This window comes from Gavia stellata, chromosome 25 (assembly GCF_030936135.1).
Source record: "Gavia stellata isolate bGavSte3 chromosome 25, bGavSte3.hap2, whole genome shotgun sequence".
NCBI lineage: Eukaryota > Metazoa > Chordata > Aves > Gaviiformes > Gaviidae > Gavia > Gavia stellata.
In genome coordinates this window covers 8,961,096-8,973,828 of record NC_082618.1, presented here as the reverse complement: position 1 = coordinate 8,973,828, position 12,733 = coordinate 8,961,096, and the positions used below count along the sequence as shown (strand labels likewise).

Here is a 12,733-nt window from a genome sequence, read left to right as displayed (position 1 = left end):
CGCAGGAACCCTCTGGCCGTCTCACAGCCAGGCTGGTGACAGCAGTCGCACTACCAGCCAGGACACACATCGTTTGCTGCTAACTACTTCTATTTCTTCATAGGTGCCACTGCAGTGCCGTCCCTCAGGCAGCACAGGCTGCGGCACGTGCACTCAGCTGCCCCGCTGCTCTGCCGGCCACAGGGGAAGGAAGGATCACGGAGAGAAGGGGCAGCCGTTGCACAAAGCCACGCCATTTGGAGCAAACACCAGCGATACTTGCTTCCTTTTACCTAGCACGAGGCTGGAGTGACACCTCTTTCATTTCTTCAGTCCATTTTCCACCCTCAGATGATGCGGCAGAGGTTTGCACGCTGGCTGTCTTAACATCAGCATGAAAAATCTCTTTTTAGCCTCTTTTCAGTTGTGCTGAGCAGTCCCGTCTGCAGCTGAGCGCACTGGATGGTGAGCGCGCTGAGCAGCCAGGGCAGGAAAGGCCTCAAGTTTCTGAAACATTAATGTAAGAATCTGACTTGAAGTGTCTGTGTCTGAAAATGTTGGCCCAGCGTGTTTCCGTTCTGCAGGTCAGTTTGTTCCTCTGCTTTTCCCCGTTGGAGGAGCAGAGCGTTTAGCTGAGCTCAGCCTGTGCCCGCTGCGGAGCGCATCAGGGTGGCCCGAGCCACCCAGGGTGGGTCGCGGTGATGTGGACACCGCCAAAGGAAGAAGAAACTGTTCCAAAGTTAAATTATGCTCCCAAACTTTACATTGAATTTTACATTGTTCTTTCCTCCTTTGTGAAAAGGTTTTGGTGATCTGTGATTAAAATCCTCTGGCTACACTGAACCATGTGTTTCTTGAAGAAAAAACTTCAGGTAAATTTTGCAAGTTGCTCTTTCCCCCTTGACTACCACCAAAATCAGGAGGAACTTAAGACCAGACTGTAGCAGCATCAGGCACTCTTCTGTCCTGAGATACCCTGATTTCATCATGGCACATAAAATCAGCGTGGCTATGACTCACCCCTGCTATTACATAATTTTTCATGATGTCACATTATACCTAAAGGAACGGGGGGGGGGGGGGGGTGTGAGTGAAACATTAACGAGACTTTACATTTCTGGGTGGTGACACCACAGCTATAAGGCACCAAGGCGGCATTTAAACAGCTGTAAACCCAAGCCCCACTTTCCAGTGTAATTTTCCGTGCATTAGAAATAGATTTGGTTACAGCTACTCGGTTACAAGCTCCTGCGCTTAGATAGAATGTCACTCCTGTAACAACCCGAGCTCCCACCCACACCAAGGCCTCTTCTTCCCAGGTGCCGGGCAAACATGGCCATGGGCACCCCGGCCAAACGTGGGGTCCGGCAGCCCCCCCTTCAAACCTTTGCACGCTGCCTGCTGGGTGGGATTCCCTGGTTCGGAGGGCGATCCCCAGGCCACCACGTTGGTGAGGTGTCGGTGGGTGGGTGGAGGAGAGGGGGAGGCTGCCTGGAGCAGCTGCCCCCCCGTTATTGTAATGTTCAGTCTGGAGAAGAGGAGGCTGAGGGGAGACCTTATCACTCTCTACAACTACCTGAAGGGGGGTTGCAGAGAGGTGGGTGTTGGTCTCTTCTCCCAAGTGACAAGTGACAGGACAAGAGGAAATGGCCTCAAGTTGCGCCAGGGGAGGTTCATGCTGGATATTAGGAGAAATTTATTTACTGAGAGAGTGGTGAGACACTGGAATAAACTGCCCAGGGAGGTGGTGGAGTCACCATCACTGGAGGGGTTCAAGGAATGTGTGGACGTGGCATTGTGGGACATGGTTTAGTGGGCATGGTGGGGTTGGGGTGATGGTTGGACTTGATGGTCTTACAGGTCATTTCCAACCGTAGTGATTCTGTGATTCTGCGATTCTGCAATGCTGATGGCAGAGGGGAACATCCCTTTGGTCCTGGAGGATGTGCTGAGACATCCCTGCCTTTGACAGGCCCCTATGTTGGGGTCCCCAGCCCACAGCCAGCACATCGGGGGTCCCAAGCCATCGCCCCACAAGCGGGTCCCCAATCCATAGCCACCACCTGGGGTGGGGGGCTCTGGACCGCGGGTGAATCCCTGCTCAATGTCTGTGGGATCCCCAGGGGGGGCCCCATCCCACAGCCAACACGTAGGAGGGCTCTAGATGTTGGTTAACAAATAGGGGGGACCTCTGCTCCCCACACAGCAGGGCCCCAAGTCCCTTACCAACACACATAGGGGGGTCCCCAAGCCCCCCCAAAAACTCACGGTGGGCTTTGACCCTGGCCAACACGGGGGGGGGGGAGTCCCCAGCTCCTGTCTCCCCACGGAGGGGTCCCCGACCCGCGGCCGGAGCACGGAGGTTGGGCTCCCCCTCCTCGGTCGGCGGAGGGTCCCCAGCCCTAAGCCGGTGCACGCAGGGGACCGTGCCGTGCCGTGCCGTGCCGTGCCGTGCCGCGCCGCCCACAGGCGGCAGCCCCGCGGGGGCGGGGAGCCGGCCCCGGCCGTGCCCATAAGGCGTGCGGGTGGCGGCGGCAGCAGCGGCGGCGCGGCCCATGGCGGCGGCGGTGGGCGGCGCGGCAGCGCGGTGCCTGCGGGGTGCCCGGCGCCTCCTGCCCGCGGGTGCCCGGCGGGAGAGCTGCGAGCTGGCCCGGCTGGCGGGGCCCGTGGTGAGAGCCGGGGCGCAGGGGACGGGGACGGGGGCGGGGGCGGGCGCCCTCCCGGGTCACGGCCGGGGCGCTGAGGCGAGGGGCCGGGGACCGCCATCGCCGCGGGGCTCGGGCGCCCGGAGCCTGGCAGCGTGTCCGGCCACCCCGGGCTGTGGAGGGGACCGCGGGCCCCCGGCCGGCACCGCGAGCGCGTCCGGAGCGGGCTGAGCCCTGCCCTGCCATGCCGCCGCTTCGTCTCCCTTCAGCCTCCGGGCACGGCTCCGCAGCCCCGGCTTTCACCTCCCCGCCCGGCCGCACCGGGGCCAGCCCGGTCCCTGCCTCCCGCAGCCCGTGCGTGCTAGCCTGCTGAAGGCACAGCTGGAATTAAACCGCCACCATTCATCCCTGAATGCTCGTCCAAGGGCTTCTTTGCCACCGGAATTCCTGGTGCTGTCCAGCTTGATCCATGCGTCCCGCTCCAGCAGGGCCTGGCAGCACGGCTTTGAAAGAAGAGCGGTGGGCTTGGGGAGGGGGATAAGCTGTTAAATTGCTCTGTGAAACCAGTCTGCAGCCCCGGCATTGCCAGGTACCCCCTGAGCAACAAGCAAGTCGCTTCGCTTGATGCCGCTTCCTTGGCCAGCCCTTCCGGCAGACTCTGGGTGCAAAGGTACCCCATGGCTCGCTGTCCCGAAATCCTCCCTGGCCTGTCGTTTGGCTGGAAGGAGATGCATCCTGTTCTAAACCCATTGCGCGTGAAGTTTTATGCTCTATCCGGTAAATAAGTACCAACTGGTGAACTTCTCGGAGATGCCCTCCCTGACATCGAAGCGTTGACCTGCTGTGATCAGGCGGCAGAGGAAGTATAGACGGGTTTCAGTTCCTGTGGCTGAATACATCAGCCCTAGCTCAGTCCCCTCAGCCATTCCACCTGCGGCACAGCTCGCCGCTTTGTGTGCGCAGATAACCTCAAAACCAAACCTACAGCTGTGATTAGTGAATTCTCATTTCATGTCAAACCCTGCACTGGAACGATCGTGGAGGTATGGACCCCTCCTGCGGGGATTACTCACAGCAGGTTGAACGTGTCCAGGCCTGGCAGGAGGACTGCATCTGCAGGAGCGGTGGGAGGTCTGGAGAGGAAAAGGTTTTGTTCTGTTCTTTGTCTGACCCCGCAGGAGCTGGTTCTCCAGCAGCGCTGGGTTCTTGGCTTGCCAACTGCTGGGTGGAAAGGAGCATGAGCAGACCCTGGGCATGGTCTCCAGCCGTGCCCACCCCTCAGCGGCTATAAACGTTTCTAACTCCTACCATCTGGTTCTAGCTGTGCCATAACTCCGTGCCTCGGACACCTGTAGAGGGGCCGCCCTTTTGCCAAGGGAAAATGAGGTCTGGAGTGCAATCTCTGCTACAGCATCGTTATGCTGTAGCCCTTGGCAAGGAACAAGCAGACTGGACTTGGCATCTCTCCAGGAGGAAAGGACATTGCGGTGTGGGAGGAGAGTTTTCCCCAGATGCACAGAAGTGCAAAAAAAATTGGGATTTTTGATTTTACCCTCTCCACGTATCTTTCATCCTGGAAAAGAGGATTTCTAGTGAAGCCGTTAAGCCCCACGTAATCAAGGTCATCTGTCAGATTAGCTGCATAACACCACAGGGCAGGTAGAGGCCCGCTTTGAAAGACAAAGCCACCGAGAGCCTGCGCAAGCCCTAGAGCTGGCTGCTCTGCCCCAGCAGCGCCGGGTTCCCAGGACAGCAGAGCCCTGGCCTTGAGGCGAGGCGCTGCAGTGACACCAGGAAAGCCGACTGTTCATGGTCCGTTTCCCAAGGGAGGGGTGGTGTTCCTCAAGTGCTAATCAGTCCTCATCTCACCGTCTTTTCCTCCTTCCATCCTAGTTTGTCGCCCAGCTGCTGGGGTTCCTGATCAGCGTGGTCAGCTCCATCTTCTGTGGCCACCTGGGGAAAGCCGAGCTGGATGCTGTGACGCTGGCCGTGTCTGTATGTATTACTCTGATTTTGCTGTGATTCAGAGCATAAAAATTATGTGTCACCAAAAAAAAGGGAGGGGGGGGGGGAAAGTCCTGTAGGAGTGTGTATGTGAGGACCCTGTGCGTAGGGACAGCCTGATGCAACACAAACATTGCAGCCACCAAATCATTCGTTCTTTTGCCCTGAGCACAGGCAGGAGATGGGAACTGAGCAGTCAGTGACTGTGCCAGTGCAAGGCCAGCACCTGGGCAGGGAGCTGGAGCCTGCGACCAGCTCTCTGGACCGCCAGACCTAGGCGTGTGCATGTGGCTAGGAGCAGCACTGTTTGTGGTCCTTCAGATAGTCACCCCTTGCTAGAGGATCCTTTTCCACACCAGAGGAGAGAAGAGGCTATTTAGGTAACAAGAATATGTTATTCCAAGAAATAGAGAAGGGCTGGAAACTTCCCAAAAACTCATAGCAGACCTGTCTCCCCACCCAGCTGGGAGGGACACAGGGCTTTGGGCCAGCCCTCCTGTTACCCTCCCTTGCAACCCAAATCCTTTGTCTCTCCTCCAGGTTATCAACGTAACAGGCATCTCCATCGGTTCTGGTTTAGCCTCAGCATGTGACACACTGATGTCCCAGGTCAGTAGCAGCTCCCCTTTCTTGTGCCTGGTTGGATTGGTGGTGTCTTGACTCCTGTGCAGTGTGATCTGGGCGCAAAGGGTGGGAGGATGGCAGCTGCCAGCTGGCATGGGGCTACAGATGCACTGGCTGGAGCCTGCTCCCTCCCTGCAGCTCCCCCAAAGAGCCCTGGGTTGTGCCGGGGCAGCAAAGGGATGTGCAATCCACCTGAGAGCCAGTTATACCCACCCAGCCTGGCACTAGCCACTGCAGGGCATGGGAAATGCGTTTAACCAGCCCGTTGCTGCCCTGGGTCCCGAGCATTTGCCCAAGCCCTTTGGTTCCTTGCAACACTCACCTTGGTCCTCTCTCCTGACTCAGACGTATGGCGGCAAGAACCTGAAGCAGGTGGGCACCATCCTGCAGCGGGGGATCCTCATCCTGCTGCTGTGCTGCTTCCCTTGCTGGGCGCTCTTCATCAACACCGAGCGGATCCTCCTGCTCATCCAACAGGACCCTGAGGTCTCCAGGTCAGGGGTGAGATCGAGCCCTTCTGGATCAGACATTTGGCTGTGGCTGAGTTGCCATGTAGTGTTGAAATCAAAGCTCCGTAGAGCTTGAGTGCAACGCTGCTTGGCTTGGCTCTTGCTTTGCTGTATCATTAACTGGGGAAACAACTCTCTTTCCAGGTTAACTCAGGTCTACGTGATGATCTTTATTCCAGCGCTTCCTGTAAGTTGCTGCTAAAGCTGTTAGAAGCTCTGGATCCCTTAGTAACATTTGGGGAAATGAGAGAGGGTCTTTGCTCTGTGGATCGCAGGGCAGCATGGTTTAGGGTTTTACAACGTGCCCCTTGATCTTAAGCCTTAACAGATGCATATTGGCCAGCAGCTGCTGGACCAGCAAACATGCACTCTTTCATCTTACTGTGCAAAGGCTTTTACTGCAGGCCACGTCTCTGTACAACACGTAACTGGTGATGGACGTTGGAACCAGGGGCTCCTGAGATATCCCGAGATAAAGGCTGCAGCTTGCTGTTCGCACACACTCATAGCTGCTGGGCTCTTGGCTAGTTACTCTGACTCCTCTAAAACGAGGAGCAGTACCCCTGGGGAATAAGGCTAATCCTTTATTCCAAGGCTTCCAGGCTGTCTTGTGCTGATGAGGAAGCATAGGAGGTTTCCCATTTGGAGACTCATCTCTCTTCCCAGTGGGAATGGGAGGTGCCTTTTGTTACTCTTGGCTTGGGGTGCAGCCAGTGTTGGCAGATGCCACGCTTCAACCAGAGCGCAGGAGTAGGGTGTCAGGCAGTGTGCCTGGCTGGGGCACCCTGAGAGGGTGGGGGGGGGGAGCTGAGGAAGGACCTTATCTGTGAGCGTTAAACGGTAGCTGGTTGTTGAACCATAGTGCGGTGGTGCTGATGAAATTAATCCTGACTTTTGCAGGCGGCGTTTCTGTACCAGCTGCAGACAAGATATTTATTAAGTCAGGTATTGTATAACTAACCAGGTTCTGGGCCACAGATTAAAGGTGGTCCTAGGAACATGGATAAAGTTGGGGATCTAAGTTCATCCTGTTCTGGGGAGAGCTGGGCTGAGGAATGTGTGATGCAAAGCCCTGAGCCAGCCCTGCAGGGCAGGGAGAGCTTGCGGGAACCACCCTTTGCTTGCTCCATTTCCCCACTGCTACCTCCCAACTCTGCATTTCATTGATTGCACTAGCTCTTGAGCCCTGCGTGCTGCCTCCTGCACGTCTAACACAATCTAGCTTTATCTGAAACAGGAGCTGCCTTCTTGGCTTTCTCCTTAGGCATTGATGAAGGGTCTCCCTTCTGTTTGCTGGATGGGGCCTTGGGCAGTGCTGGGGAAGCAAACTCCAAAGTCTTTCCTTGGCTTGCAGGAGATCATTTTGCCTCAGGTGTGGACGGGGATTGCAGCCAACATACTCAATGTGGCCATGAACGCCTTCTTCCTATATGCGCTGAAGCTGGGCATGGTGTAAGTGTGAGCAGAGGAGGTGACAGCCTCTCCCTGGGTGCAGGGGTTTGCTCGGGGCTGTAGGGGTGTCCTGGGTGCCCAATTCTGCTGCCCTCTGCCCCCAGCCAACCAACCTGGAAAGAGAAGGCTGGAGGGATCTGCCCCATATCTGCAGCAAGGCTTGTAGGGGTGCCACCAGCTCTCTTCTGCTGTAGCTGAGGAGGTGGTGGAGGAGGATGCTGTTTGAAATCTGCCTGTATCTCTCTCCCCAGGGGCTCTGCCTGGGCTAACACTGTTTCTCAGTACACCCAGGCCATTCTCCTCTTCCTTTACGTGTGGTGGAAGAAGATCCACGTGGAGACTTGGGGAGGTACTGTTCATAGCTTAATCCTTCAAAATACCAGTGTCTGGCCCTGGGGATTTGGCACTGTCACCAGCACCCACGGCATAGGTCTGACAAAGGGATTACCCTCCCCTCAATGGTGGGTAGATGCTGTAGCCACAACCCCAAGGCCCTACTGTAACCCCCAGTACGTTCTTGTTGATCACCCTGGGTCAGAAATGCACCGTGGTACAGCAAGACTAAGCTGATGTCCTGGGAGCTATGGCTTCTGGTGGTTGTCCTCAGTGTCCAGAAAACGTGCATTCATTCTGCCTCACCGTCTCATTGCAGGTTGGACCAGGGACTGCCTCCTGGACTGGGGCTCCTTTATCTGGCTGGCGGTACCCAGCATGCTCATGATGTGTATTGAATGGTGGACTTTTGAGATCGGGAGTTTCCTGGCAGGTGAGTCCAAATCCTCTTTTTCCTCTGGTTCAACAGGTCATCTTCCAGCCATGCCTGCTCTGGTGGCTGCCTCTTGAGTGTGTCCCCAGAGCACCTCCTGCCAGCAGCCTCCTCGCCTGCAGGGTTGGTTCTGCAGGACGCGGCATCTGTTAGATGGGAACCCTGTCGTCACTGCCTCCTTGTCAGTAAAGGAGGAGTTTAATTCTGCCCTAATGAAGGAAGTGATGACTCTTTTCCAGGGCTGCTCAGTGTGGTGGAGCTGGGCGCGCAGGCTGTCATCTACGAGCTCTCCTGTGCAGCGTACATGGTAAGGGCTGGGTGTATTAAACCAAGATCAGCCTGGGAGGAGCCCCCAAACAATGGCCCTGCAGATCAAGGCTGGGGAGGGAAGCAGGAGTTGGTACCAGGCAGGTGATGACTCTCAGGTCTGCTGTTCAGCTGCACATCAGGGGTGTGCTGCAGATAGAAAATCCCTTTACTGCAGCAATGCTGATTTGCCCCAAATTCCCTACCAGGGAAGAGAATTGCTGCAGGCTCTATTGCCACTCACCTCCTCCTTGTCTCCTGCTACTCAGGTACCTCTGGGCTTCAGTGTGGCTGCGAGTGTCAGAGTGGGCAATGCCTTGGGATCAGGGGATGTGATGCAAGCCAAGACGTCGTGCATCACTGCGCTGCTGTGCACAGGTCAGCCCAGGTCCGCCCAGGTCCTGCAGAGGGGAATAAAGGAGTAGGACTTGCTGCCCTTGAGGCAAGCAATTTGACTATTTCTTTTTCTTTCAGGAGTTTTTGCTGTGGTGGTTGCAACATTACTGGGAACCCTAAAGGACGTGGTGGGATACATCTTCACCAATGACAAGTGGGTTAACAGCTTTTTTTTGAGTATTATTACCTTCTTGGAGGGTGTGATTTATATCCCAGAAGCTGCTGACAGATAGAGTTCATAAACGTCCATCTGGCAAACATGTTCCCCAAAGCTTTCTCCCCACTGCCCAGTGTCACTGGGCAGCACAGAGGCTTCTGACACTGGGACACTACCATGGTGGTAGCCAAGCTGCACACATCCCCTCAGGTCTCATGGGCTGGGATCAGGCTCTGCAGCTGGCCGAGGGAGATCTGTCAGAACCAGAGTCCCTCGGGACCAGACCGTGCTGCTTTCCCTGATCAGTACGTACATCTTCCCAACAGGGAGATCGTTATCTTGGTGTCCAAAGTGATGATCATCTTTGCTCCGTTCCACTTGTTTGATGCAGCAGCAGTGAGTATTCCAGCATGTGGAGCGATTCCTCTCTGCAGCTTGGGGTGCAACGGAGGGTGTATTGCTGCCTCTAGCTCACTCCTCATCTGTTAAAATGAGAAGCAAACTGATAAAACTGCCAAAACAGCTACTTGCATTACCTATAGCACCTCAGTGTCCCCTGTGCTTGTAGTTGCCTGTTAGCATTGCTGCAAACAACCCAGTTCTTTCTCCCTCTTTTCGCCCTGGCAAGGCTTTAGCTTTTTATTAGCTTGTCAGAGCAGCACAAGTGAGCAGCTGGATCTTCAGAGATATCAGGTATTCACAGCATAGCAGCAGTGCTCATACAACTTGTTAGGTAATAATTTCAGCCTGTTTCCTCCTGTCATCTCCCTGGGAGAGGAACCCAGGCAGTGTGGAAAGCACTATGGGGACCGCTGGCATGCCTCTCGGAGACTGCAGACAGCTCCACGTTCTGCGCCTGGGTCGGCAGCTGGAACAAGAGGAGCCCTGCACTGTGTGCTCTGTGATGCAGCTTTGGTCCCTCTTGGCTTTGCGGGACAGTGCTGTGGGTTCCCCTATTCACAGGCCCGTGCCATAGCCCAGAGCTCCTGCGGCGGTACCTTCCATGGCACGTGCTGTCCCATGTATTGATCCCTCTGCCCGCTTTCCTTAGGCGACCTGTGGCGGCGTGCTGCGGGGCACAGGGAAGCAGAAGATGGGTGCTATCGCCAACGCCATCGGCTATTACGCCATCGGCCTGCCCATCGGCATCTCACTGATGTTTGCGGCCAAGATGGGGGTGTTGGGTATGTGTGTCCTCCGTTTGGCATTGGGAGTCTGGCTTTGTACGAGCTTCCAGCACTGCTTCTGCTGGGCCAAACCCTGTGCCTTGAGCAAAGGCTCAGCCCTGGAACTTGTGCTCGGATCCTCCTTTGGCTTGGTGGGGCTGGATTGCACACTGAAGTGTTTATCTGAGGCAGGCTCTGAGTAGCCTCCAGCAAATGGGGCTGAGATGTCCCAGTAAATCCAGGCTTGCTCCCAGCATGGGACTCCCCCAGGAGCTGTTTCCTCTCACTGCCCCTCAGAGCAGCTCTCCCATCGAGACTGGGTTAGACACGGGGTGATAATCTGACTCACTGAAGTCCTTGGGCATTTTGGCAGCGGCTGGCAAAAGCAGGCTTTCTTCAAGCCCTCCCTGAAGTAACTTTCCATCCTGCAGGTCTGTGGGTGGGGATGATCATTTGCATCTCTCTGCAAGCCCTTTCCTTCTCGGCTTTTGTCATGCGCATGGATTGGAAGAAAGCTGCAGAAGAGGTGAGACTTGTGCTTCTCTCTTGTAACTCTTAAAAGGTGCTAGGTGAGCTCCTGTCCCAGGACAATGCCACAGCCCTCTGGGGGGAGGCAAAAGTGAAGTGGGATCTATCCCTCTCCTGTAGCAGAGGAGCAATTTGGTGCTGAGCATGCTTGCTTTGGGAGAGTGGAGGGAGGAGGCTCAGGTTTGCTTGGCTGGGCAGGATGTCCTTGCTCTGAGAAGAGCAACTCTTCTGGGTGTTTTCAGGCTCAAGTCCGAGCTGGACTGAAAAAACAGCTGGAAGATGTGAACTCCAATGGCACAGCTGCTAACAAAACATCTGCTGTGGGTATGTAACGGGGCCTGACAACAGGGAGGGAGCCCAAATTCTCCACCCAACGCTTCCTTTCCTTCACAGTCGTGGCAGCTGCGTGTCTGTCCTGCAGGCTGAGGTGGCTGGAAGGAGCACAGTGTCTGGTGCTGGTCCCAGGCCAGTGGCACTTCTGTACTTAGGAATGGGGTACAAGATACCCCATTATCCCTGTCACCACCCTGGCTGCTTCAGGGAAGAGCCTGGACTGCCAGCCAGTGTCTGCCTTACCTGGGAACATCTGCCACTTTGCTGCGGCATGTCCCAGTGTCCCAGAGCCTTGGGAAAGGACCCTCGGGACTGTCACTAGCGCTTGTGCGGCATCAGACTGGGCTCCCCTGACTCTGCAGCTCGGCTTCCCTGCAGTACTTGCCTCTCTGTTGCACAGATTACATCTCCGTTGACACAGACACCGTGGACACTGTGGTCCTGCCTGAGAGCATCGTGGGAGGTGAGAGGCAACCTGACCACGAGCTCATCACACAGGAGGAGCCTGCTGTCATCCCTGCTCCTCCCGCTGGGGTGTGGAGGGCCCTGATCATCCGCCGCATGCTGGCTGCTGCCGCCGCCATCGCTGTCCTGCTGGTGGGCATACTGGTCCGGCTCCTGACCGGCAATGGCTAGAACCAGTGACACTGGGGAGCTGTGCACAGAGCAGGAGGACATGTGGTAATGTCCCAGGAAGATGGTGTGGGGGAAGGAATTCCCCCTCAGGTCCTTGTAAAGAGTCATTTTGCTCAGTTTCTGGTTAACTCACAATATTTTATCCCACACGCAGAGTTCTTAAGGGGGTGAGGATGTGGCACCTGGGATGAAGGTGCTTGAGAGCTGGTCCCTCTCCTGCACTGCACCAGGATGTCACTCGTGGTAGGTGGGAGTGTATCCTAGGGCTGGCCCTGGGAAGGAGACAGGGACCTTCTGCTGCTGTCCTGCTTCCTACTCCCTGGGGCCATTTGTCCATGTCATTTGCTAATGGCAGAGGCTCTTGCTGCCCACAGCGTGTTTCCTCACGCACCAACCTGTGCCAGCATCTCGGCGTGGCAGAGCCCACTCGCTACCACTGCCGCAGCACAGAGCAAGGCTCATTTTGTTGGATGATGGCTGACTGCTCTGACTGCTGCTGGCCCTGCTCTCCCTCCTGTGTGGCAGGCACAGGGCCTAAAGCAACTCTTCTTTGCACTTTTGTAAGGTGGGATTTTGATACAATAAAGTTTTCTGAGTAAATGTTGGGCTGTTAATGTGGTGTGAGCGTGACCCGGGTCATTGGCATGACTGAACTGTTGGAGAGGAGATGTCTACCTGGTTTGTGCAGCGTGGCGGGCTGGCTCTGGGTGCAGCGGTAGCCCAGGGCTTGTTTTAGCTGGGCTCACAGAGCACACCACTCCCCTCAGGTACAAGCAGGGCTTGTGCACCTTGATGCTCCCTCACTGTTGCTGCGCCGCATGGGAGAGGGTGGTGTGGTGCACAGCCCTACAGAGCCGTCAAGGAACTGCCGTATGTCTGAATGCAGATGCCCCAGCACTGCCCACCCACCCCAGCACTCAGCCCCTCGGGACCAGTCCCAGGCTCTTACCTGTAGCTGTGTGACAGCTGTGAGGCCACTGCCTCTGCCACTGGCACGTGCTCAGCCCTTGGAGGTGAATACTGCATACAGCTGGTGCACGGCTCCTCCCTGTCGCCCCACAACTCTCCTGGCACTGGTTGCCTGTAGGCTGGGAATGAAAAGACGTGACATAAAGGAGCTTGAAACAGCCATCAACCCTGACCTCAGCAGCCCCTGCCCAGATACGGGGAGGATGTGGCAGACTATGCCCTGCTCAGAGTCGAGGCAGCTTTGGGATCAGAGCCTGGGGAGA

The 12,733-nt window shown here is 56.2% G+C and overlaps 1 protein-coding gene across 1 annotated transcript; it reads left to right on the top strand.

The window, feature by feature from the left end:
- Window positions 1–2,534: 2,534 nt before the first annotated feature.
- LOC104264886 (multidrug and toxin extrusion protein 2) lies at window positions 2,535–11,501 on the top strand. Its single transcript, XM_059829520.1, has 17 exons — window positions 2,535–2,648; window positions 4,518–4,619; window positions 5,169–5,237; window positions 5,598–5,746; window positions 5,906–5,948; window positions 6,662–6,706; window positions 7,116–7,213; window positions 7,465–7,562; window positions 7,866–7,979; window positions 8,219–8,286; window positions 8,555–8,663; window positions 8,760–8,835; window positions 9,165–9,234; window positions 9,890–10,022; window positions 10,436–10,530; window positions 10,775–10,856; window positions 11,266–11,501. Exons 1-17 carry the CDS (start codon window positions 2,535–2,537, stop codon window positions 11,499–11,501), a joined length of 1,701 nt encoding a protein of 566 aa, XP_059685503.1.
- Window positions 11,502–12,733: the final 1,232 nt, after the last annotated feature.

What these genes read in the sequence shown, in the direction of transcription:
- LOC104264886 (XM_059829520.1), top strand. Translation starts at nt 2,535, where the DNA reads ATGGCGGCGGCGGTGGGCGGCGCGGCAGCGCGGTGCCTGCGGGGTGCC. An exon ending in CCACGTGGAGACTTGGGGAG is followed by an intron (nt 7,563 to 7,865) that starts GTACTGTTCATA and finishes GTCTCATTGCAG; the next exon opens with GTTGGACCAGGGACTGCCTC. An exon ending in GGAAGAAAGCTGCAGAAGAG is followed by an intron (nt 10,531 to 10,774) that starts GTGAGACTTGTG and finishes GGGTGTTTTCAG; the next exon opens with GCTCAAGTCCGAGCTGGACT.